A 27,895-nucleotide genomic window follows, 5' to 3' on the forward strand; every position below is an offset into this window, starting at 1 on the left:
AGCACAGCCCGCCAAGTCATACCCTGCCCCGTTTCAACCTTTCACCGAGGACAAATAAGCATTGCAGCTGTTGTAAATTAATTATTGGTTGTGGGCTTTCCAGGATGGCAAAGGTCTCACTGAAATCATAGTTATTGTTAGCAATGAAACTTATGAACGAAACTGCATCTGTAGCCCATTCCATTATAATGAACACATATTCCTATAAATCTATAACGATTTATCCATGACATATAAAATAAGAAATTGTTATATTCTATTATGTAAAACAATCATTTTTTGCATGGTTGCCATAAGAATTCTGGCTGCCAAGTCCACATGGAGTGCCCAGACAGATTTTAACCTCTTTCTACCCATGGTTGTACTTGTGGGACCTGTAGGGTTACAGTACAAGCAGCCAGTAACCACAGCACTGTGGTCCTGCTCCAAGCTAAACACCTGGCACTGAAAGCACTGGAGCCCAAAATCTATATCAGTGGTTAGGGTGACTACACTTCTCAGGTCAAAGCTGCGCAGCTGCAAGTCACACCAGCTGCACAGATGCTGTGAATGTATCTGCATTTGCAAAGGTAAAGGTTTCTTGAACCGGTTGTATGCATCCATCTTAAATCATTTGTCTCTTTAAGATAGACTGCACTGTATCTAATGTCTACGTACCGGTAGTTGTTTTTTTCTGAAGTTGCATGTTGGTGCCTGAATAGCTGGCCACTCTTCAGGTAGATCAGAGAGAGAGAGCAACAGTAAAAAGTACCTCCTGGAGCCTGAGATTCAAAGCTTGTTCATGGACACTTCGTACACAGGACTGATTGATTGATTAACAGTTTGGAGAATTACAGTACATTTCAAGCACAACTCAATACAAAAACTGTTAACGACACCATAAAGCATTACACTTGTTTACAATAGGGTCCACCCTTTTCAATTAATCAGAACATGTAGAGACGTACAAATAAACACTTCTATATAACCAAAAACAGGAAAAAAACATATAGTGAGCGAAAAAGGGGTGGGTGGGGGGGGGGGGGGATTCAGATTTTACAGGGGCCAGTTTCGAAATGCAGACGTCCGTAGGTGCGCTTTGGTGGCATAGGAGCCGAGCAGAATGATCACTTGTCCTGTAGTTGGAGGGCAGAGAGTGAGAGCAACAGTAACAGAGCAGCACCTCTTGGAGCCTTAGATTCAAAGCTTGTTCATGGACACTTCATACGCAGGACTTGATCACTTGTCCTGTAGTTGGAGGGCTATTTATTTGGTGTACCAGTAAAAAAAAAAAGGGAATTATCAAAGAAATCAATCCCCAGCACCATCCTGATTTGTGGTATACAGTTGGACACACTTGGCTTAGTAGACCATTCATACTATTGAGTAAGGACACTAAAACTGCTCGCTGTGAAGCCCACCTGCTCTTAATCACGCCAAACGGAAACAAGTTGAAAGAACTGGCCAGGGGTGGGCACAGAGTTGTGGCACCCATGGCATTTTATGAGGTAACAGGCACGGGCTGTGGTGCCAAGAACTGGAGCAGTTTGGAGTTAATGTAAATCCCTCCAGTCCAAGGCAGCTGAAAATAATTTTGAACTCTGAAGGAGGTGGTGGGGGCATTGGGAGATTTTTCTATTTAACTTTCTCCACTCCTTGTCTTGTTGCTCTCCTTCCTTCCTCTTTTATTCTCACTCCACAGACAAAACGCTTGTCTACATGCAGATGTGCTTTTCACTTAAGTTTGTTTGAAAAAGTTACAGCGTCCATCATTAAAAAGTACAGCTTTCCTTTTTCTTTGATGAGGCAGTGCTGCCACCCTCAATAACACCCTCCCTCTCCATCCATGTGTGCTCATAAAAGTGTTTATTTCCAGTGTCACCCCATTAAAACCAAACTCTCGCTACCTTTAGATGCATCGACTTGAATCAAGTGGGGCGATGCATGATCAGTTAATTTCTAGGATGCATGTACAGAGTTACGACTTATAGACTTAGTCTATTTTTGAGGGGCGCTATCCCCTCCTATGTCCAGCTTTTGGTGTGTGTGCACAAACTTTGTCCTACACAAACATTAAATGCCATTGACAATGAATGGACAATTTTGAGTGTTCGTGTAAACACTACAGTCTATGGTAAACACAAACATTGCGTAACACAAACATTGGCCTGAATGAGATGAATGATGATAAGAGTGCCCCTCACTTCACAGGAGTGTGATTCTTACACAGAATTTAGCAGTGCATGTGTGTCTGTGCATGAATGATGCATGACCACACTGGCTGCCAAGTGTTTGACTGTCTGACTGTACCCATGGTCTCCAGTCACCTGAACAAGATTCAGAGCTCACATGAATACAGGTGATTTGTCATTGGATGAATGTGACAACTATAAGTGCTTGCATGTTATTCTCTAAAGGGCTCAAGAGGTAGACTACATAAGTCTTTGCTATGGTAGAAACATTTTCCATTGTATTTACTTGCGCAAGCAGAGCGCGCAAGTAATAGTTTTCGTGCATGTCGCCGTTTGATGCGTATGCGCCGTGCCAGCGTATGACGTAATGACTACTTGTGCTTGATATGGTAGTGGTGTCAGATTACATACATGTATACATACATGTATACATAGGGGCATTACCTTTAATCCTCCCGACACTAAAACATATCGTCATTACGTCACCATCGAAAACCAATTACACCCTGGCATTGGGTCCTTTAATCCACATCTTTATTACGTCATTATTGAGAGCTAGTTATACCAGTTATACCCTGACGTCATATGCTGCTACGATACATACGCATCAAACGGGGCGCAAAGTAACCACAGTATACCGCTAATCAACTTACAAATTACATATACATAGAGGCATTTCCTTTCCACCTTTCACCTTTCCTTTAATCCACCCGACACTGATCGACATATACGTCACCATCGAAAGCCGATTAATCCACATCTTTATTACGTCATCATTGAGAGCTAGTTATACCTGACGTCATATGCTGCTACGATACATACGCATCAAACGGGGCGCAGAGTAACCACAGTATACCGCTAATCAACTTACAAATTACATATACATAGAGGCATTTCCTTTAATCCACCCGACACTGATCGACATATACGTCACCATCGAAAGCCGTCTCTTACCATACTTAACAATACTACTTTTTTACCTCCAAAAACTAGGTACGTAGCAAATAGCTAAACCTAATAATTCAATATTTCAAACGTTCTTTCACAGAGAAGCTGAGATTTGACAGTTTGTAGCGGTCGACAGTACTTGCGCGCTCTGCTTGCGCACTAGTAGGCCATTTATGGCCTACTTGTGTGCAATAAGCAAGTAGGCACTCGACAGAGAGCAGTTCTAGTTGGTCAATGTTTTAACTTTTTCCACAATGAGTAGCAGCTATAATCCTTATAGGCAGAAAATATAGCTCAAACAAAAAAAGAGAAACAAAAGAAAAACTAAAAACTGAATTCCGTTTGAGACATTCAGATTAAGTATGAAGAACAACAAAGACATAGGCCTATTTGATTCATTCATTCAACTGCAAACAGATGGAAATAGCTCAAAAACATCTGAACTTTGAAGAACAATTTCAAATCTAAGTCTAACCATTATCTGCAGAGATTTGTTTTATAATGCATGTCATGTCAGACATATGTATTTATTAATTCTATTTTTCCTTATGAAGAGCCTCCTACAGTATATGGTCTTCTAGGCAGAGGCAAGAGAGGCAGAGAGGGTGGAGAATTATATCCTGGACCTGGAGAAATAATGTTACAACATTAAGTAAAACAAACACAAGGCGGTCCCTCGTCTTCTTCTGAATGTACCCCGTCAGGCTGCACTCAGTGCAGATGTTGGTTGTTAGAAATGCCACAGAGTATTCAACAAACAGAAGATGTTGTTTAATTAAATAATCTTTCTTCAGAGATTAAAAATAGCGGCGGTTAGGGCCCTTAGATGTATTGGCGTTTCTCCATCGGTTCTTGCATTCTTGTATTTGTTTTACTGTGGTCAATGTTAAGAATAATACGTTTAGGGTTAGGCATAGTTTTACTGAGGTTAGGTTTAGGCATAGTTTTACTAAGGTTAGGTTTAGGAATACCTGGTGGCAACCGTTCCAAGGTCCCCGGATTCGACCCGGGGCCAGGTTCTTCTGTCTCCAGTCTAGAGAGTCAGTAGTAGTAGTAGTAGTAGTAAAGCACTGCTCTATTCTGCCATCTAGTGTGAAAACTAAGACATTTTTCACCTGTCTAGCTCTCAAAAGGATTGCATTTACACCATTCCCAAATTGGCTAAATGTTTACTTTTTAGTAATATTTGGATTGGTGATTATGTATGGAGTTCTATCATTCTTTTATGCAATGGGTTTTTGGTAATCCTTCATATGAAGCCCATGTCTATAATGCTTATAAACAACAATGAATTATAATCTGCCAACACTGTATACTTTAATAGTTATAGCACTCATGCTCATAACAATTGTTGGACACTCACTGACATGTCTTGGTTAAGGAAAGGATCATAGTGTATTAATAGTTCTGAATTCTCGTACATACAATAATACATTTTATTAAATGTAGAACGTATTATAATCACTGTTATAATATAGTGAGATTATAACAATAAGTGGTCATTGTGTGAAGTAGTGGCATTTCTGAAGATGTAGGAGCAGAAACCTTTTGTTATAATGATTATAATATATTACTATTACATCTATGCAAATTATTATAATAGTATGCTCATAGCTTAAAGTAGAAACAGGGTTTATAATGTGCATTATGAGAGTGCCTTTAACTGTAATCATCCAGTGTCATAAAATTGTAATACATTTTAAGCAGGTTTATAAAGCATTATAGACATGCGCTTCATAGGAAGTGTTAAAGGCTTTCCACTGTGACTACTTTGTTTCTAGGTCTGTTATATATACCACCTGTAAGGCCTGGACAGCTGGCGTAGCAGTCTGGGCACCTACAGTATAGGATCAATGTAGCTTGACAGCTTGTTGTGGGTTCAAGTCCAGATCCCGACGGCTTTTGCTGCGTGTCACTCCAGATCTCTCTCTCCCCGTTACTCTGGAACTACTTAACTGTCTGTACTAGGCACAAAAACCCAAAAATAAATCTTTAAAAACATATACCACCTAAAACTAGATCTGATCTGAAACACGTCTAGCTTTTTCTTTCATGATGTGTGTGAGAACTGGAAATCCATCAGGATTTTAAATATGTATTTGAACATTCTAAATCTCAGAATAGACATTGGATTTGGTACATACAAGTTATTTTTATAATTATAGTTATTCCATCCATCCAATTCAGAGCACCCAATGTGTGCTTAGATGGTGGTAAACAGATCAGCCTCAAATACCAGTCCCACACCCATTACATTCCTCCACATGGACGTGGTGTACACTGGCTTCCACAATGTGTTCTGTGGGACAAGACATCAAAATATAGCCAAAACTTATGATCTATAATAAGAAGGATAGGACAACCTCACTGTTCAGTGCCAAAAATCACACCGGTGTGAAGTGAGGGGTGCTCTTATCATCGTGCATCATCATACAGTACATCATCTCATTCCAGCCAATCAGAATTTGACGTAATGTTTGTGTTCATGCAAACACTCAAAATTGTCCATTCATTGTCAATGGCATTTAATGTTTTTGTTAGGACAAAGTTTGTGTTTGCACGCACACACTAAAAGCTGGACATAGGAGGGGCTATCACCCCTCAAAAACTCTGGACTTTGGAGAGTTCTTCCAATAAACAACAAAATATATATAAACTAGAAATGCACTCTGTTGAGCTGCCAACTTGCGTATTGCACTCAACTTGTGTGCAAGCAGAGCACGCCATGAAATGCGTTCACCACTGACATCACCGCGGCCAACCCCCCCCCCCCCCCCCCCCCCCCCCCCGATATATGATGATATATTGTGGTAAACCAATGCCTAACCAATGTCTACTACAATAGCTGTTCTAAATGTTTTACACCCTATATACAACTTTGAAACGTAGCTATGTCACCAAGAATGATGGCCCTCTATTGGCCGGTGGAGTACACCGAAATACACACATACCAAGCCGATACATACCCCCTATTGACCTTATACCACACATACCCAGCCGATACATACCCCCTATTGACCTTATACCACACATACCCAGCCGATACATACCCCCTATTGACCTTATACCACACATACCCAGCCGATACATACCCCCTATTGACCTTATACCACACATACCCAGCCGATACATACCCCCTATTGACCTTATACCACACATACCCAGCCGATACATACCCCCTATTGACCTTATACCAATTTTGAAACGTACTTTAGTTACGTCATCGAGAACAGTGGTTCCTCATTGGCCGGTGGAATGCACCGACATACTGTACATACCCAGCCGATCACTGTTCTTGGTCCCTAATTGGCCGATGGAATACACTGACATACATGCATACCCAGCCGATCGCAGTACTTGCGCACTCTGCTTGCGCAAGTAATAATACATATACATAGTCAGTACCTGGTTCTGCACCTGTAATTTGAGCACGTCAGCTTCTATGAGGATGACCTTGAGCATGTGCAGCTAGACTACGAAAGCTTTGGGCATTGGAACAGCAGTTCTCTGGGCCTCAATCTGCTTATTGCCAATACAAAGCAACCCACAAAGAAAAAAAAGGAAATGCATCAACCCCATTACTTTTAGTGATGTTAATAGCATGATTAAGGTATACGTATGTATTTGTTTTGTCAGTTTTCAGGGTATTTTCTTACCTTGTCCAGGTCTCTCATTGACTGTCCTTGATGACCTGAGCATGGAGCAGTCCAGAGGTACTGGGTGACCTGTGACTTGGACCAGGTTGTCAGGTGGGACACTGGAGTATGGAGTTCTGACAGCCACAACACAACACATTTGGCTCTTCCTCATCCAAAAAAGAAAACATATACAGTTACACAAATAATTTCAATCTATTAGAAAGAATGAGAATATACAAACATTTGTGAGTGGGTCTGGCCCTGGAAACCCAAACTGTGTTTCAAACGGTTTGATATGTGTTCTTGTCCTTTTCAACAGGCCAGCTTCTGATTTTTGAGTGCCTTACGGAGCTGTGTGTGTGTGTGGGTGGGTGGCTGGCTGGCTGGGTGCGTCTGAGCACGAAAACAGCATGGTTGTTTTTCACCACCTGTGCGCAACCTAACACACACACACACGCACATATTAACTGTATATATGGTGATTTTGGGTGTGCCAGTACAGTACAGTACAGTAGAGGGACCCCCACACGGTAATTGTCATTTCTCAACCGTTTCAGACGCGGGGCTGGTCTATATCCCCATTGTGTTTGATCATATGACTGACAGACTTAATTCCATTAACATAGGCATTTTAGTATTCTACTTCCTCTTTTGAAGGCTCATTGGTTATATACTTATATATATACTCTATGGTTATATACTAACCAGACTCGGGAGGGCCTCGTTCTTCAGGTCCAGCAGAAGACGGTGAGACTCTTTGAAACCTTTCATGTACCTACTGTAGGAAGAAGGCACCAGGGACGTTTAAGTCACCCATAGTGTCTGTGACCACTATCTTAGCTCTTTCAACATTTAAGAAGAGGGCACCAATATTACTAGCAGTGTACATTGTGTAGGCTACTGTTAATTTCTATCCACCCAACAACACCCTGAAATACCACTGAGACACTATGAAGGTCTATGAAGGGCTATATCAGTCTTGGACTGCAGTTATGACCAGATCAGTCCGTTCTCTCCTTAGCCCGATGAAAAGCTGATGCTCAAAACACCATGCGTGGTGTCTGACGTAAAATCTAAGCTTGTAGCTTATTGATGCCTATCCATCCACATTTCTGAGGGGCGCTAGCCCCTCCTATATTCAGCTAGTGTAGATTTTTGTCCTAACAAACATTAAATGCCATCGACAATAAATGGAGAATTTACATCATATGTGTCTGAGGAAATCGGCTATTTTGTGTTAACACAAAATACATCACTTCACACGGATTTCTCTTTCTTATATGCAACAAAATGTTAAGATAAACAAAGAACAAAACAATAACAAACGCATAATGTACATAGATCGCTAGTCTTTCAATCCTTTGAACACGTTAACAAATCCAATCAATTATTCATTCATTTATTTTTTGTATAGTTTTTGACTAAAATCACTTATCCTATCTCTAACCATACTGTCACTGCATCGAGTTCTGATTTCAGCCTTGGCTCAATTAAATCAGTCTACAAAGAATATTAATTAGAAAATGTACAATTCAATCAAATACAATTTATTACAATCGTCAACATAAACAAATAGAAAATAAAAACAGGAATGTATTAGTACAATGTTTTTTTCTTCTTCAATGCAATTCCTTTTGAAACCCATTCTCATTCTAAAAACAGACAAGATCTGGGGCTACATTAGAAGAAATGACATGTAGAAGAACCACCCCCATGTGAATGTCATCAGTAATTAAAGAATGTCAAAGCAAACACATCATAGTACACACCCATACAATACAGTGGTTGTCTGGATATTTTACCAAGTTTTGAATCTTGTTCCAATATCAAAGGCCACACCCTTCAAAAATGAAACACTCATAAGCTGAAAAGCATTTGGTGTTTTAAAACCACAGAAAGATAAATTGCGATTGAGGAGGTCCAAGCACTCCCATAATGTTGGGAGCATATTATGTTCCCTGGGTCTCATGTTCCCAATATCCACCATTTTGTGATCAAATTCATGCACATACAGTATAGCACGCCTGCATTGGTGCTGGCCTAACCAGTAGAACACAGTGGGATGAATTTGAAAAAGGAGGCTTGCAACTCACTCTTTTGCTCTGCAGAAATCCAACCAGTTGGATCTTCGGATTAAAATATCCATGGACACTACACTTAACCGGACCCTGGGAACATACTAGACACTAGGAACATGGAGATGGCCCCATCATGTTCAGCATAATGATCAAATAAAACTGGCCAGATTTAATATTTCCAATTACAAGTAAAACTAGAAACATAAGTTAAAACACAAGTTAGATTTTAGTACAGCTAAAATAATTTCTTAAATCATATACATACGGTACATACTAAAGTATTGTATTAGAATAAGGCTTCACACATCTTTCCAGTCTACACAGTAAAATCCACTGTGTTAATTTAACTCAGTTAAATCAATACTTACTGTGTAGTACTTTTACTGCCCTATTGCCAACTCATTCCATGGCTCTAGAGCAGCTAAAACATAAAAGCATGTGAAGCTTTCAGTGGAATGTGAAATGTTTCTCACAAGGTGATGGGGGCACAAACAACATTGTAAATACACATCTTCAAGAAGCATAATCACAGCATGGGACAAGCATTCAACGTTCAAATTGATGCACTATGATTCCAAAAACAAAATAATAGTAATAATTTAAACAATTGCTCTATAAAAGTATATACATCTCTTATCACATTCATGTCAAAACAGTTTTCAATAAAGACAAGTAAAATACCCTTTGCAATGTTTTGATAGCCCCAAAATATGAAAAATAGATATGCTCATTCATTTGGTTGGACTTCTGTAAGGCAGTCAGTGCAAGAAAAAGTATAAAATAAACTGTGAAAATGAACTTTTGCATTCCACTCCTCCCAGTGACCTCAGAAAAACTCTAACATTTAAAGCAAATCATTTGTTTACCATGCGGATGATGCACTTGATTCTTGAGCTTGACATGTTGAACATCCAACAATTTCTGCTTTAGCCATGTTCAATTACTCTGTGCAACATAAATATGAATGAAGCTGCAAGTGTCAAACTGATACAGAAGGCTCAGTGAGCACATGAGATGAGTGACAAAATGATAATCCCTGGCTAAAAAATTGTGCTGTCTGTAGGCATGAAGAGGTCATCATTAGATACAAAGTCTTAGGCATTGTTGGGCTTGTAGGAAGTTACACTTTTCAGACTGCCTTGTAAGGCTTTAGGAAGCCAATCCTATATCTAGGTGGGCTTTAGCACAACTGATCTCTGCTGGCACATTTTGGCTGTGTTTACTACTGGACAACGACAACCTGCTTGTCCTTTCATAGCAAGCCATCATGCTCAAAGCTGGATGGCAGGAGGGAGAAGGAAAAGGGAGAAAACTTGATCCCAGTTCCACTGTAGAATTTATTCTGGAACTCCACCCTGAGAAGGAAAACAAATGTATAACCACAGGAACAGCTATCGCAATAAAAACATAAGTAAACTGGTATTTTCCATTTTAAATCTGTTCATGTTGTGTATTCATTTGCTGTGTATCATGCAAACACCTTTGTTTTATTGATATGATATGTAATTTATTATGTACCCACTTTCTCTTCTGACATTATATTAACTGCATTAGATAAACATTTTCATTTGTATTGCCAGTCATTCTGAGTGACACATCCTTGTTGAATCAATTTATCAAGGGGATATATACACATTATATATATATATATATATATATATATATATATATATATATATATATATATATATATATATATATATATATATAGTCCAAATAAATAAATAATAAAAGGAAATCATTGTAGTTGGGGGCATGCATCTTACCAGTGCAGCCTAAGGGCATGAAGGAAGGCAGACAGTCCCTCCATTACCAGGAGGATAGACACTGTGAGAACAGCAAACAGGCCAAACACAGGGACCAAGAACATGATGCCCAGACTGGTGTCCATCCGTAGCCCCACACGCATCACCATAGTCCACAGCACCTCAGACAGCTCTGTGAGAGCAGAGGCAAGGAAACATTCAGTCGAGTGATATTTGAGAGGAGAAACAAGAAATATATATACATTGCCTTTTTACACTACAGTAGTGGAAGAACTCTTTGTTGCAGTATGTTCTTGCAGTTGATTTGGCTTTTTTTTAAAACAAAGAAATGGCATAAATGTGTTGACTGAGGGTCTGTGAATTTCACAAGGAGGATACTCACGGGCATGTGCCAGACTCAGAGCCCAGAGCCTTAAGTAAGAGGCTGTGTTGGAGACGCAACCTAAGCAATATTCTATTGTGTGGATGGCCTGGTGAAGGAATTCATCTGCAAAGTCAAACTTTCAAAAGAGAAAAACAATAATCGTTACTTCTTGGTTGGGGGCAGAAATCTGCCACTGATGTCACATGATTGTGTTTTTTTTGCGTGTTAACATAATATGACTAGCTCAGTGGTTCTCAACCTTTTCTTGATCAGGGCCCATCAAGTGCATGTGCAGATCAGGTTATTTGTTTTGTATACCAATCGTGTTCCTGCTTGAATCTCAATTCATTTCGTTATATTATTACTAAAAACGTAATGTTTTCCTGATTATTTGGGGGCCAACTTGCAGTATCATCATGGCCCAAAGGTTGAGAATCACTGGATTCTAGCTGAGCAGACAATGGTGTTGTCGTGCCAACCTCCTCCGTCTGATGCTCTCTGCTGGTGGAGAGGTCACTGTGACTGCTTCCCTCCTCCATGTCATGAGCCCTCATAAGGGAGAGTTCCTCCTCGCTGCTGCGTCGAACACGCTCATACCCCTAAGGGGGTTAGTGACACAAATATTTAGGCACATGACTAATCGTCTATTGACTAATATGTCTATCAACACGCATACAAAAGGCAAGAGCACACACAAAAAACAAGACTTACCCTGTACATTCTTAGGTGGCGGCCTCCATTGTGAAGCCAATAAAGGTAAAGCGGTTTTCCCAGCAGTAAAACAGGCACAGAGAGCAAGGCAATGACCACTAGGAACACCTGTAGTCCAGTCTAGATGAAACACAGGAGACATGTGCATAACCTTCTCATTATCTTCTGCCTCAGTGGCAATAACCAGCTTAAAATGAAGTGGATTTTATCTGTTCAGTGTCGATCAATTCATATTCATGATGTGACCTCTGCAGTAGAACCAGCATCAGAGCTACTGTATGTGGCAGGTAACTTTCTACCTGCCACTCCCAAAATCAAAGCAGAAAACATCACAATTAAACAGTCCTAGAGCATCATTCTTTTTTTCTTTCGCTCTGCGTTAATGCTGACAACTGAACTCAGAAATTACATTCAACTTTCAGTCTTAAACATTGGCAGATTTGGGATTATATTTGATTAACATTATATTTTGAATGGAAAATGGTGCATATAATGCATTTTGATGGTAAGCCTAAAGTATACTGCACAATGTTGTATGACCTTTATTCATTGCATACCGGTATTGAGCCAATTAGGTTCAACTCTGTGTTTATAAAGGATTTGACTATTAAAACACAATTCCCGCCAGCATTAATTAATCCCTCGATAGTGTATTGCCAACACACAACCCACATGTGGCGGGGTTTTACATCTGTACATTCTCACCTGTCCTGGGTAGAGGGGCTGTACATCATCGCCCTGCATGAGGAACATGTTTATGAAGTGGATGAGGATGCTGGGGGCGTGCTTGGAGTCCTGAGCAGAGAAGGCCAGCCACTTGTAGAGTATCATGAACACCAGGTAGCCAAACAGACACAGCAGGAACAGGATTTCGGGAAGAAATACCAAGTAGAGGTTGTATTTCTTCCTAAAGTGCCTATGTGGGTGTTGACATAAATAAGATGTAGTTATGCTCCACAAAATCCAGTTAATTCTGTCAATACAAGCTCTAACGTCAAATGAAGACATGGTTACTTACAAGTGGTTAAAGATACCGAGTATGACCCCAAAACTCATGTGTATGACGCCCACGGTTACTGACATCTTCATCTTATATGAGTTTAGGAAAGTGAGGCGGTTGGATGCCAGGTTCCAGATCTTCCCAAGGAAAAGACAAGAGATGAAGGAGATATTACTAACCCACATTTGAGTGATTAATATAAAGTAACATTGATCATTTATGTCATGCATGATGTTTATTTATCCGACAATAAGAAACATTCACCGGGTCGATTCCCAGCGGGTAGGGTCCTGTGAAGACTCCTGTAATATTTGGATCCAGACTTAGAAAACGATTGGCCCTGATATCTGCATCACTGTCGGATACAACAAAATATTAGAAAACATATCCAAAACCATTTCATTGTCCATACATAGATTTGTCTTCTTGGTCATAAAACTTGAAACAGAATTAGAAATTCTCATTAGATGACATTCACTATAAACAACCAGAAAATATGTAGAAATATGACTTGTGAATTGAATGTGAATTTGGCCGTTTAATGGTTCTACACTTTCCTACAGCAATGGTTCTCAACCTGGGGGTCGTGGCCTTCCAAGGGGGTGGTAAATAATTTAGAGTGTGCGCTTTTCTGAATGTGCTAAGAAAAAAGAAAAAAATAAGTAAGTTGCTAATGTTGCTCTGGAGAGGGTAGGCTGGAGATAATCTCTGCTGGAACTGTTGCCCCTGCGACCCGACTCCGGATAAGCAGCTGAAGATGGATGGATTTAAAAACAACATTCATCATTTTCAGCTTTCTCTGTTAATATTTCAGTAAAAGTGCAAACAATAATATTTAACTAGCAGTGTATTTTACAGTGTCCGGGTAGCTCAGTCGGTAGAGCTCTCGCCTTCATGGGTTCGATCCCGGGCACCTCCAACTCAGCGTATGAGTAGCATGGCTAGTGCGGCAAGTCGTGCAGGAAGTACTGGGAGCTGATGGTAGGTGTGGCGCTCCACCTCCCAGGGGTCTAGTCTAGCGCATTGCTACGGGGTCAGACTCCCACGTGTTACCGGCTGATACCGACAATAAGCCACCCGACCTACTTCTTCTTAACTAGCAGGCAATATTTGATGAGGAAGAGAGAGCAATTGAGGAAGTTTCTGTGCCATGTCTTTGTGCATTGTGTCTGCCCTGCACTCAAGCCTGTATGCATGTCTGGGCACACATACTGTACTGAGTGACTCTGCACTCTAATCAGCAGCCAATACTCACTCCTTATTTTTGGACAATAAACTTAACTTGCTCCATCAAATATGTCAACAGCAAATAGTTGTATGTAAGAAAACATTGCTTATAACATTGCTTATGCCAAACATCTAAAATCACATTGATAAACCAGTGGAGTTTATTAAACATAAGACAACATTTCTGGCCTCGACAGCTCATACATCCAAACAGAAAAGTCTGATTGAATTAAACAATGTTAAACTCACTTTGCCACTCACTTTATGCAAGCACATAGCCTCATATTAGCTTTTTATTTTTATGGGGGTCGCCAGCCAAAAAGGTTGAGAACCACTGTCCTACAGTATTTGTGGGGTTATGAAGTACTCACGTCCAAACTCCAGCTTTCGTCATGGCACGGACACTCCAGCCAGAACCAAAGATGTTAAGGGACTTGGAGAAGCAGTCATTGTAGATGAGACCAGTATAGATTGAGAACAGGCCCATCATGAGAATGATGTAACGGCCCTCAAAGAATGTGTTCCAAATCTGCACATAAACATCAGATCACACAAAAAAAACAGGTAAATGGCAAAGACTTACAGTATTATGTACCAAGTCTGCTTGTGAACAATGTTTGAGTCTATTTCTGGAGTGGATTGATCGACTTATTCACCTCATTCCTGGTGCGTTTCAGTTTGCGATCGTTCTCATAGAACACCATCCAGAAACCGAACAAAGCCATGATCATGCCATGACCCAGGTCCCCAAACATCACAGCAAACAGGAAAGGGAAGGTGATGATTGTGTAAGGCGCTAAAGACCAAATGGCAGAACGTCAATAAGACAGCTGTGGACCCATGGCAGCTAAAGCCAGCACTGTGTGCCCCCCCCCCATAGTGATGATTTAATTGGCTGCGCAAACTCTGCAAAGTACATATTGAAGATAAAATTGAGGGCAGAAAAGCGAAGTACGAGTAGTGACCACATACATACCTGGGTTAACCTCTCTGTAGCTGCCCACACCATAGGCATCCACAATGTTCTGGAAACCAGAAGTGAATTTGTTGGTCCTTATTAGTGTAGGGGGGGTGTCGTTGCTGGGGATGCGGTTGACAAAAGACGGAACTGTTGCACCACTCTTCCTCTGTGAACAAGGATAGATTTTTAATGTCTTCAAAAACCCAAGCATGCACTGGAATAATAGCCCTGCTTGTTCACACTGGGATTTTTTTTAAATTTTTAAACTATGACACGTGGTATTGGATCTTCTTCACACAAACCTTATGATTCATTCTTCAAACCGAGCGGCAGTGGCAGCTGGCAGTACGAGGTAACTAACGAGTGATCATCCAGTGGGTGACTGGGTGTTCAGTTTATATTGGATGTGATTTCTCCATTGTGACACTTTCCTATCATTACAGTACTCACACAAACTTTTTTCAATCCGACCAGTGTCTGTAAGCATTAAGAGTAAGCACTGCTAGATCAGGGGTTCTCAACCTGGTGGGGAGAGGGCGGGGTGGGGGTCACGAGACATGGCCAAAGCATTTTTGGGGGTCCCCAGCCATAAACGTTGCAAACCCCTGTGCTAGATCCCTCGCTGCAGAGTGCACTAGGAAGTGAACGATTATGATGCCAGGCAGCAGTCTAGGTGGCCACTCATCGATATAAAAAAAAAATAGATGCCTCATTGGCCGCTGCAGTTCGTTGGAGCGATGTGTGTTGAAGGAGGGGCGGAAGAATTTACACTGGGAGAGGAAGTATGCCGGAAGTGTGGAAGGCACGTTACGTCACGCTGCCACTCAAGTGATTACTTTCCAATCACAGCGCATCTTTCCCGAACATTCACTCTGTGACACACGCTCATGCTTCCACGGGGCTTCGCAATGAATCTCGGGAAAGATTTGCCCTCCCTTGAGCACATACGCTCCAGAGCCGGAACGGGTGTCTACGTTTATATGTTGTCTACAGTATGTGGCCACTGACCAGCAAATTAACCTAGGCATTACTTGCTTATTTTATTTGTTATAAAGCAACATTTTATTAAAGACATGACAGTAATATGTGTGCAAAATGGAAATGTGTAATAAAGAACCTAATTTTATATATTTTTTAAAATCACACTTGTGTGAACTGAGCGGTGCATTCTGTGCTCAGCCAATCAGTGGAGTACATTCCGTGCTCATTCCGACACACATACACACAAAGCTGTGCCAAATATCCGAATATAAAAGGTGCACACACCCTTAACAAGGACTGACAGATACAGAGATCCGGTTGTCCAGAGACACTGATCCGACCCAGAGCCATATAAGGAGAGTTGCGTCACCACCGGTCACTTCATCGGGCCAGTCTTCTACTACAGAGCCTTCTATTGGCGAACAGTGACAAAGATGTCACTAGAGGGGTCTCCATATATGAGCAAAAAAGGGACAAGGACCGACAGATACAGACATCTCCATATATGGACACAAAAGGGACATAGACAGTTGGGTATAATGGGTACTCTGACAACACTATGACCCAAAGATATTGGTCGGATCAGCAGTGTGACGATAAGTGTGAGGGTTGCGAAGCGGCCAAAACTAGTATGTACATTAAAGACAAACAGGTGATCGGCTGGACTGGAAAATAGTCAAAGCAGCACATAGAGGATTAAGGCTCCCTTACACCGCCCTCTACACACAGAATCTCATTCATTTCATGTGGGAATATCTTATGGTTGCATCCTTATGTTGCAAACACGAAACATAGCATGCACTTTATACTTCACATTGTAGTTGCATCCTTCTCTCAATAATAACAATGTTCCACTTCAAGAAGCAAGCAACCACATCATGTGTATTGTGTACAGTTTTCTCACCGAGCCTTCCTCTAGCGCCATCCGCAGGGTGGGAAGGTCACCGACAGGACACCACACTTCAGCGATCAAACACTTGTTTGTGACATCAAAGCTACACATGTTGAGGATATAGTAGATGGATTTCATCTTTTTGACTTGGATGACCCAAGTGTAGACAGACTCTGATGCCTTGTTCAGAACCTGTTTCAGATAGTCCTCTGTCCTGTAGAGCACCTGAGGAGATGAACAGTTAAACATATGACTCTGATGCCTTGTTCAGAACCTGTTTCAGATAGTCCTCTGTCCTGTAGAGCACCTGAGGAGATGAACAGTTAAACATATGACTCTGATGCCTTGTTCAGAACCTGTTTCAGATAGTCCTCTGTCCTGTAGAGCACCTGAGGAGATGAACAGTTAAACATATGTCTCTGGTGTTTCACATTATGAACAAATATTCATTCCACACCCATATGAAGAAACAAATATATTGTTGTGTTGTTCATTATTTCAGACATTTTGTTCAAAGCGAACCACTCCTGCAAACTTTAGATGCCTTCGGCCTGGCAAAGACAATACGTTTATAGAGGGGGTTAAGACAAGGGGAGGAAAAAGTCTCATGTAGATCATGTGCTACAGGAAGCTAATGTAATTCCTGGAGCAATGCTCCTTCGGATAGCTACCCTAGCACAGCTGCCAATAGTGGCTCCCAAAGGAAATGAAAAGCTCATTCATGTTACAGAAACTGTTATTTTGTAACTGAAAATGACCTCAAACTATTATCATTCCACAAAAGACTGGTACAAGGGTTACCCTTGCTGGGATATAATGAATACATGATATGTTCCAATCTAGTCAGAACACCTAAGCAGATTATATTTTAACCAGCAAATGACAGCAAAACAATCTTCCAAGTAATCCATTAGTCGGTGAAGAAGTCACAATTTTAGCTGTGAAAGCAAACTACCGGTATACATGTTTAACTACTTTTCTGTGACCTGAAGTATAGATGCAACAAAAACCTTTTGAATGAAAAAATATAGACATACTGTGTGCAGGTCCTGAATGCGGGTTCTAAGTCCTTCTACAACATCATTTCGCTCCTCATTGCTATTGGGATATGGATACAAGTGACAGTGATAGCTGGGGAGAAACAAAAAAAATTGTTATCCAAGTCAGATAAGCAATGCTAAACAGTGACAAGACACAAACAAGACACTGTTGTATGCCTTAGTTGCAATTTCTGTCTGTACGCCATGCAAGCATAGTGATTTCTCCTATCGTGTTTCTTTCTCTCTGGACAAATTTTAAAATGTAGTTAGTAATATATGTAAACGACATGACATCAGCTTGTGACTGCAACTTGTTCCTGTTCGCAGATGACTCAGCACTGCTGGTCTCAGAGAGGAACAAACTGCAGGTTGAAAAGGCTCAAGGCCCAGGTTGGGCTAAATTCGGCCATAGCCACTTGCCCAAATGTGCTGACCTCGTGACGGCTATGGCCATTTTTAGCTGAAGGAGTGTTTTTCGTGCAAACCTAATGCTTGCAATGGATTCAGAATCATGAAAAACCCCTAGTTTGACACGTCACATGCCACTTAAAGTATAATTACATTTTTTAATGGTTATGGTACCCCAACTTTCAGCAGCTGTCACAAAGTTTCCCAAGGGAGTTGGTTTGGAACAAATTGATGTGTGATAGTAGACATATTTATGACTATGAACATAATCGTGAAGAAAGCTAGTGGTAAGCATTCTTTTTGCAGCTTTGCCAAAATCAAATCAGTATAAAAGGGTTGGGAACCAATGCCCTAGTACATACGTACAAACTTTGGCCACGTTACCATAGTGAGACGAAGAAGAAGATAATGCCTGTGGCCAAGGCTATTACCGGCGGAGGGATACAAACTAAGAAAAATCATTACCAGTCACAGATCTTCTTGACCTTCTGGCCGATTTGTTCCCCCCAATAAGAGATCAGGAACACCACACTTTTAGCAGGTTCACCCTGTAAAGGAAATAACAGGAAACGTTGTATATCCAAGCCACCAGGACCAACTTTTCAAGTGAAATTATTTTAACTACACAATAATAGACACTAATTTGTATTCTTGCTCATGTTGTTCAAGAGATCACAGGCATGATGGCCTACATACAGGAGTAGAGTACATGAACATACTTCAAGCCACTGGACATGGAATCATTCACAATACCTGAAATAAAACTTACATGACCAAATAAGAATCAAATTATAAAAGTGCACTACTTAAAGCGCAGATATCCACCAGGCTGAAACAAGAAGGGTGCGGGGGAAATACAATTTGTACAACAGACTGTTCGTGTTGGTGGCACCCCCTATGCCCTCTCTCCTGCGCCGTATGCAATATGTATAGTTACACCCCTGACGCCTTTGTTGCTTCGGACGTGTGTAACAAGTGCAGCCTGTTTGCGGTGCTGGAGGCGAGGCTCAGCGAGTTGGAAACAAAGACTGCCTTTTTTCACCTGCGTAATATTGCAAAGGTTAGGCACATCCTGTCCAAAAATGACGCAGAAAAACTTGTCCACGCATTTGTTACCTCAAGGCTGGATTACTGCAACTCGCTATTGTCAGGCTGCCCAAGTAAGTCTCTGAAAGGCCTACAGCTAGTTCAAAATGCTGCGGCGTGTGTGCTGACAGGTACCAGAAGAAGAGACCATATCACTCCTTCACTGGCCTCTCTACACTGGCTCCCGGTTAAATACAGAATAGAGTTCAAAATTCTTCTCCTCACCTACAAAGCTCTCAATGGTCAGGCACCACAATATCTCAAAGAACTCATCAACCCCTACAAACCAACTAGAACACCAGTGCGTTTACAGTATGCAAAAATGCTTACTGTCCCAAAAATATCAAAAGTTACAATAGGAGGCAGGGCGTTTAGGTCCCAGGCACCTCAGCTGTGGAACCTTCTCCCGGCTTCGGTCCGTGGGGCTGACACGCTCTGCACATTCAAGACTAGGTTGAAAACCTTTCTCTACGACAAAGCCTATAGCTAGACTTGTCCCCAGTACTCGCTCACCCGATAAAGTCATAAGGGTGAGAACTGAGTAAGGGGAACCTCCCACCAAACCCCGCACCTGTGTTGTGTGTCTGCTAAATACCATAATTGTACATTGTTTGTGTGGGTTTGTCTCCCAGCAGTGCTTGTAATATACACTGTATAGGCTCCAGTAAGGTCTGCCACTAACCCAACATCCGGGGAATCCTTCCCCGGAGTCTCTTTTTGTCCTCCACTTCGCAGTTCCGTGGACCTCTAATATTAACCCCCAACTGACTGCCGAGTGTGACCGTGGACCAGGCCACTTCATGGAGCCCAGCAGTCTCCCAGCAGTGCTTGTAATATACACTGTATAGGCTCCAGTAAGGCCTGCCACTAACCCAACATCCGGGGAATCCTTCCCCGGAGTCTCTTTTTGTCCTCCACTTCGCAGTTCCGTGGACCTCTAATATTAACCCCCAACTGACTGCCGAGTGTGATCGTGGACCAGGCCACTTCATGGAGCCCAAGTGTTACCGTGGACCCGGCCTCACAGTGCACGACCTGGACCAGATGTGGACCAGGCCCCTCCATGGAGCCCACCCTGTCTATCTCTCTTCTATTCTTTCTTCCTATTCCCTCTACCCTCCCCCCGACACGGTCGAGGCAGATGGCCGCCCACCCTAGAGTTGGGTTCTGCCTGACGTTTCTTCCTAAAGGGGAGTTTTTCGTTACCATTGTCGCAATATTGCTTGCTCTGGGTGGATCTTTGTTGGTTGTAAAGTGTCTTGAGACAACTTGTTGTGATTTGACACTTTAATAAAATTGAATTGAATTGAAATGGGCAAAAGTGAAAGCGATTCGCCGATTCTGGAGGTGAGGCCCATCAACATGCAATTCCCAATTTTGTAATTGGATGTTGTGTTCACATAATGGGTTAATGGTGTAATAAATAGGCCATAGGGAGTCATGTTACTGCTACAAACTGTGAAAAACAAGAGGGGGTCTTGCAACTAACTTTTAAATGCTAATTGTTTTATTTACAGCAGAAATAAAAATTGGAGCATTTAAAAGTGGATGAGGATGTGCGCCGTTTTTTGTTTGACTGCTACAAACAGTGACATCTGTACCATTTGTACCCTGCGGGTAGAAGTGAAATCACTCGCTAGCGCTCCTCAAAAAGGGACTGTTGTTTTTGAGGGGCGCTAGCCCCTCCTATGTCCAGCTTTCCGGGTCTGTGTGAACACAAACATTGGCTTGTGATTGGCTGATCACCCCATACTTAGCGATGAGTTGATTGGCTGAGAAATGTACATATTGAAGATAAAAGTGAGGGCAGAAAAGCAAAGACGCCAGAACAAGTGATTGGCCAGAATTACTTTTGTAATGAAAAGAGCGCCCCTCACTTCACACGGGTGTGATTTTCTCTTTTACTGCTGCTCATTAAATCTCACTCTGAAATGCAGGGAATTGGTAAGGACAATGGTTGGGTTTCCCAAATAGATTTTGTGCTGCACGTAGCTTGAACACACCCCTCTAGGCCGCAAACAGAAGCCTGTGTGCGGCCAAACTGGCGGCATGGCAGCCAATCAGAGACTATGTTCTATTTTGGGAAACACTGACTAGACTAGAGCACAGCCATACCTGTCCTCATTGCGCACGTAAGGCCTCAAGCATGAATACATGTAGAAGCAAACCGGTTTCCCTAAAGCCTCTTTAGCCTACACACACCTGTCGACATGTGGCAGTAGTAAAACCATTCGCAGAGAAATGTGTGATGCGAGTGGTGACTTTCTTCATCTCATTTAAATATAAAAACTTTGAAATTAAACAAACATGTTTAGGCCTACTTCAGCATCAAAGAAATTAAATTGCCATATATATATATATATCATTTTTAAGAGTGAAGAGAGCCTACTGTCAGCTGTCCAAATATTTCAGAGGCATTTCAGAGGCAAAGTGATGTCGGCAAGGTAAACGTAGGCCTATATGAAAACACTACTGTCCCATTGTGCAAGTGAATTAAATTGAATAACATTTGATTGTGGGTTAATAAATATAGGCCTAGACAAGGAGGTTAAATGGGAGGCTATTGTGCAGTCAAAGTTACCAATACAAGCTAGTTAATTCAGCATTCTTTTATTGACCGGTCAGGCCGGTATGGTAGGCCTCAGGCCTACCAATATAGGCCTCAGGCCTAGCATACCAGGCCTCAGGCCACTACTATTCATATTTCCTTTGGGAAACCCAGCCAATATTAACTCAGGGGGACATACCGTATCAGGGTCTTCAATATACTCATCAATCTCTGAGTAGCTGAGGATGGTGTAGCCTTTACACACTCTCCACAGCATCCGCTCAAAGGCCTCTATCTTTGTCCTATGTATCAGGCCTGAGATAAAACTGGGGGAATGGAGAGGCAAACATTTTAAAAAGCATGTGTGCACCAACATATCGTTGCTGTTGGGCCTAAACCTACCTGACCTGTATGTACTGTATATAAAAGAAAACGTAATTTTTCAGGAAATGGAAAAAAGAACCTGTGGTCCAACAGATCCAATTCTAGCAGCTATAACCTCTTGTTTGCTATGTTTCATTGGTTAAATATTTATAAAACCCAGAGGCAAACTTAACCACCTTCCATCTGGCGTCCCTATTTTGGCATGTTATTCAAGGCTTATGTTCCAAATTCGTAACGAAATCAGATCTACAAGCTTGCGTCTTGTGATGCATTATGAGTTTGTAGATCAGCAATTTTCACTACTTTTCATGACATAAAAAAAAGGGAATTCATTTATGAAAAAACATCAAAAGATTAGGTTTGATCCCGCCTCTTAAGTTAGGGAAAATTAGCTTAAGTTGTGGCAAATCTGGAAAAAAAATGCTTACCACTAGCTTTCTTCACAGATGTGTTTATATTCATAAAGGTGTCTACTATCACAGAAAAAAATGTTCCAAGCCATCTCCCTTGGGAAACTTTGTGGGAGCCAATCAAAGTTGGGGTACCCGGAGGGCCTAGGATAAATGCAGGACAATGTCAAATTTGCCAATATGAGCTTCTGAGGTATGAAAAAAGGTTTTTTTTGGGGTGCTGAATTCGTTCCAGCCATTACCTTTCAGTAAAAATTACTCCCTGGCCATAAAATTGGCTGCTTTTGTATGTCCCAGACATGCGTAATAACTAATATGCCATGTTATGCATATGTCAATGGATGTTTTCTTTTCTGTTTGTGGGTTGGGTGTGTGTGGGGACGGACGGACAGACAGACAGACAGACATATTATTATATAAAGATCATTAATATATCACAAATGCATCTTAATTGAAACTAACTGTTGAAAGAGAAAGTGTTGGCAGATGGACAAAACAACAATCTTTAGCCGATTTATTCTTTTCAGAATAAGAAAGACTTTATTGTCACACCTTAAAAATAATGAACAGTAAAATAAGGGTGAAATTAATTTGCCAGGGCTCTTCAGACTTTCAGTTCATTAATAAATAAACAAAATATGGCTCTATATCATTATATAAAAAGATCAACACATAACAAAAAACTATGGTGCTAAAAAGAAAGTATGCTTTTGTAAACAATAAATACAAATATGAATAAACATACAACTATCTCTACTCTTCCAACTTCCTGGCATCTCCATCACTGCTCTTGTCATCTAGCTTGTTGTTCTTGTAAAATCTGCCATGGCAGTTGCCACAAGCAGAAATGCACTGTGCACTAAAATGCAGTGTGAACAGAATTGGCGAAAAACGCTAATAAACAGTGTTCAATGTTAAATTGAAAAAAGGGAATCGAGATAATAATAGCCAATGCCTGTGTGCAAATGCAGATCAACTGGTCAAGGCAGTGAGGAGCAAAGCGGGGTGACAGATATGACAGACAAATTATAGTAGGATAGTCCCTCACCCCAGTTTGGCTCCAAGCCTCTGCATGCTGTTGTAGTCCATCATTGTGTCCTTTTCCAAGAAGGGAAACTCTTCATACTGCACTTGTAAGGGCTCACGCTGCAAGACAGATGGGGAAAGGACAACTATTAATTAAACTTTTTTGACAGACAGCAGTCCGGTCGGCAGACCTCTGACTCCTTATATGGTTGTGACCATAAGGAGTTCCCAATGATGCTACACCCAAATATGGAGTCTAATATATGTACATAATATTATGGAGTTGTCTAACCTGAGTCATGGTACCATCATGGCAGCAGGCTCAAAGAAATCAGCCAGCTCAAAAGGGGCAAGCCCATATATGTGCATATACTTACTGTATATATTGGCAGACAAAGACTAACATATACTGAGATCTCTCAAGGAGTTCAAAATGGCAGGGCTTTTGTGGTTGCGTGGATGTTGCCCTGTTTTCAAGATTTCCTCGCCAAGCCTCCTGTGCAGTTCCTGCGCAAACTGTGTGCTGTACCCCTGAGTCAGTGGACATTTGCTGCAGTAGCTAAGAAGACGTACACTCGAGAAAAAACCCATGTAAACACTGGAACAATTGAGCACGTTGATCATGGCAAGACCACCCTGATTGCAGCCAGCACCAAAGTGTTGGCAGAAAATGGTGGAGCAAGCTTTAAGAAGTATGAGGACATTGACAACGCCCCTGAGGAGAAACTCAGAGGAATCACCATCAATGCCTCTAATGTGGAGTACACCACAGACAATAGGCACTATGCTCACACAGACTGTCCTGGACATGCGGACTATGTTAGAACATGATCACAGGCACAGCACATATGGACAGCTGCATCCTGGTGGTGGCTGCCACCGACGGCCCAATGCCACAGACTCGCGAGCACCTGCTGCTGGCGCGGCAGATTGGCGTGGAGCATGTTGTGGTGTTCATCAACAAGGCCGACGCTGTGGATGACAAGGAGATGCTGGAGCTTGTGGAGCTGGAGATCCGAGAGCTGCTCACCGAGTTTGGCTATGAAGGCGAGAAAACACCAGTCGTCATCGGCTCCGCCCTCTGCGCACTGGAGAACAAATTGGAGCGAATGCCATACTGAATCTGCTGGAGATCATGGATAACTATGTTCCTCTGCCCAAGAGAGAACTGGAAAAGCCTTTCCTGCTGCCCATTGAAGGGGTCCACTCAATCCCACGCAGGGGCACTGTTGTTACTGGAACATTGCAGGGGAGTTATCAAGAAGGGAGATGATTGTGAGTTTATGGGGCATAATCTCACTTTCAAGTCTGTGGTCACAGGCCTTGAGATGTTCCATAAGTCTCTGGATCGGGCAGAGGCAGGAGACAGTGTGGGCATTCTGGCCCGAGGTCTGAAACGAGAGGATGTGAGGAGAGGCATGGTGATGAGCAAACCAGGATCATCCATGCCACACCAGAAGGTCCAGGCACAGGTTTATATTCCGAGTAAGGAAGAAGGAGGCAGACATAGGCCATTTGTCAGCAATTTCATGCCCGTTATGTTCTCTCTAACTTGGGACATGGTGGTTAGTGTGACCCTGCCAGCTGATCAGGAGATGGTGATGCCTGGGGAGGACACTTCGTTGAATCTGACACTCCGCCACCCAATGATTCTCAAGAGGGGTCAACGGTTTACTCTGCGCGACGGCAACATGACCATTGGTCACGGACATCCTGACCATGACAGACAAAGACAATATCAACTTTGGGGGCTACAAGGTGGCGGTGGGCAAAGGTGGGCCAAGGTGAGGGAATGTTGGGTGGGGTGGGCTGGGGAGGTGGGGGTCTGTATGTGTCCGGTCACTTCATGAAAATCCGGCACACATTGTAGATACAAACAAGTGGGAGCTCAGAGGATTGCATGGCTCTATTGTGAAATTCCCCCCCCAAAAAACAAATCCATGGCGCCCGATGCCCCCAGTGGCAAAAAACAAATGGGTTCCCAGATTGCCAAGATGCTAACCTCTGTGCTTCGCTGAATGAAGTTGCGTGTGATACGCAGCATGTGCGTGTACTCTGTCAGTTCCAGAAGATTCTTTTGTAGCTTCTCTTTGTTTCTGGTGACCTCGCTCAACTCCACTTCCAGCCTCTGCAGCTGCTCCTGTAGAACAGAGACATGCACAAAGATCCCACAGTAATGAGCAAAGTGCTTTACTTCAATATTTTGTTTATCTTGATAGAAGTGTGCTTTCTTTTTTTTTTATCCCATGATTTTGTAACCCATTTTCACCCCTGCGTCAATTATCTAATGTGATCCTGGGCTCTACACATCCTCCACCAACCTAGTCCCCATATATGGGGGACAAGGGAAAGCAACGGACTTGAACTTCCTTCATGCATGAGTGTCCAAGTTGCTCCTTTACACCTGACATGGGGGAGTTTCCCTGGTTGGACGTAGCGCGTGGAAGGAACACGTTATTCCAACCAGTTCCTTTCCCCTCCATCAGGCGCCCCGGCTGGCCAGGGGGAGGCAGTTTAGAGACCAGGCCACCGTGCCCCTATAAGTGTGCTTTTAACTAAAGGTAAAATATGAAATAAGAATAAAATAGTGTTCATTACTACACTACAGACCACCACTCACAAACTCTGCCTAGTGTGGACTGTTTTATGAACATGTAATAAATATAGAGTAGGAATAAGCAACTTACAGTATGATAGAGAGATAGCAAAAACAAATAAAAATATGTTCAGAAGCTTACCATTATAACCATGACATGCTTGGGCAGTGGAGCAACAGGGTTCACATCTCCTTCTGGAAGTGGTATATCAGCTTTTTTGATTTCCCTCAGAAGGTATCCTGTAAAAGATAGTCAAGTTGTCGACATAAAGGTAATCCTGTTATCACTGAAAATACAGATAAGAGAGTAAGGATAGGAATGATACTGCTGAGCCTAATCTGTATCCAAACTCTAGGCCCGAGGGTCATTGGTCCTCAATTGAATGAAGAACCTCAGAGCAGTGGTTCTCAGTGTGGTCCACTGTCTGGGACAGTCAGTGTTCCTTAAGGGGGTTCCGAAATGGACCCGGGGATCATTGATTATTTTATGTTTTGAGAACCACTGCCTCAGGGGGTACGATTAGAACCAATCTAGGTTGGCCTGGCTTGGCACATCTTGGATAGAATTCTCAATCCTATCACAAGCTGCCTAGTTCCACTTTATTTGGGCCCAGAATTTAATCTCCTGCGAATGGCCTCCAATTAAACCACCCTTCTGCCTCGTTGACCAGCCAGATCATTGGCTAAAAGGCATCCAGGCGTATAGAAGTGAAGCGGTTAGCGGTGTATATTGTGTATCCTTACCAAGAATCCTCTCCATCTCTTCGCATCTTTTAATCTCACTGACAAATTTTCGTTGAAAAGTGTTGACACTGGGATTGAGCTGAAAGGTACAATGTGAAAAACATGTATAGGTCAAATTTAAAGTATAAATTTGCAAGGAAAATAAGCCCTCGGTTGTAAATTAAAGCAGTACCACTATTGTGTTCAGGTGAAAAGGGTGTCAAATGCAATAGTTGTCAGTCCGTATGGTACGCAACTCAGTGTATAAACCATAGTGTACTTGTGCTTTGCTGTTATCCACTTCATATTAACTTTGACTGAAGTTTTTACAACACGTTAGCTGCTAAAGGTTAGCAGCACCTCGCTCAATCGTGGTAAACTTACGTCTCTGAATTCTACCAGTCCCATTTCTCCCAGTTCACTGATACAGTCGTATGCGGATCCAGACTGCAGAAACAACTGGGCCAAACACATCTCCTCACTTCGGAACAACGAGCCCATTTTGACAGGTCCTTTCAACAGACAGATGCGCTAATATTAGCTATAGTAGCTAGCTGCAGTCTTGTTAGCCAATGTTATGACCCTTATGAGCCTCCATTTGAGCTCTTCGTTAACTTCTGCGTTATTCCGGGTCCGTTTTGATGTCAATTGTTTCTCAATGTTGACGCTAACGTCGGTGTAGTCTGCTAGCTAGCCGGCGACAAGTTGCTTCCGTGGTGAGAACAGCTTATTCCGTCTGGCCGAAACACTTGGACACTGGCCAGTTCATTTCGAATGTTAACGTTGGTTCTTTGCTCGCATAATCCCAAATTGTGTAAATTATAATGATCTCATAAGAAACGAAGTTCCATCAAACACTAGCTAACAAGGTAATAATCCAGTCTCCACGTCATATCTCACTCACTGTCAGAGCGTCATTCAGAGTCCTTACATGACA

General features: G+C 42.1%; 1 protein-coding gene and 1 pseudogene across 2 annotated transcripts; one reads left to right on the forward strand and one right to left on the reverse strand.

Moving 5' to 3' along the window:
- Window positions 1-8,283: 8,283 nt before the first annotated feature.
- Window positions 8,284-27,894, reverse strand: atp6v0a2b (ATPase H+ transporting V0 subunit a2b). Its single transcript, XM_079515866.1, has 20 exons — window positions 27,343-27,894; window positions 26,980-27,058; window positions 26,378-26,475; window positions 25,642-25,779; window positions 23,662-23,759; window positions 22,019-22,145; window positions 18,651-18,733; window positions 17,775-17,868; window positions 16,750-16,962; window positions 14,880-15,030; window positions 14,560-14,699; window positions 14,275-14,432; window positions 12,941-13,031; window positions 12,695-12,813; window positions 12,382-12,592; window positions 11,677-11,796; window positions 11,445-11,564; window positions 10,984-11,101; window positions 10,602-10,773; window positions 8,284-10,190 (listed from the first exon to the last, which is right to left on the reverse strand). Exons 1-20 carry the CDS (start codon window positions 27,457-27,459, stop codon window positions 10,088-10,090), a joined length of 2,550 nt encoding a protein of 849 aa, XP_079371992.1. The 5' UTR covers window positions 27,460-27,894; the 3' UTR covers window positions 8,284-10,087.
- On the forward strand, window positions 24,073-25,427 carry LOC306933660 (elongation factor Tu, mitochondrial-like; annotated as a pseudogene). The gene has a single exon. The product of its transcript is annotated as an elongation factor Tu, mitochondrial-like (transcript).
- Window position 27,895: the final 1 nt, after the last annotated feature.

The sequence above is a fragment of the Electrona antarctica genome, assembly GCF_951216825.1.
Source record: "Electrona antarctica genome assembly, chromosome: 12".
NCBI classification, from domain to species: domain Eukaryota; kingdom Metazoa; phylum Chordata; class Actinopteri; order Myctophiformes; family Myctophidae; genus Electrona; species Electrona antarctica.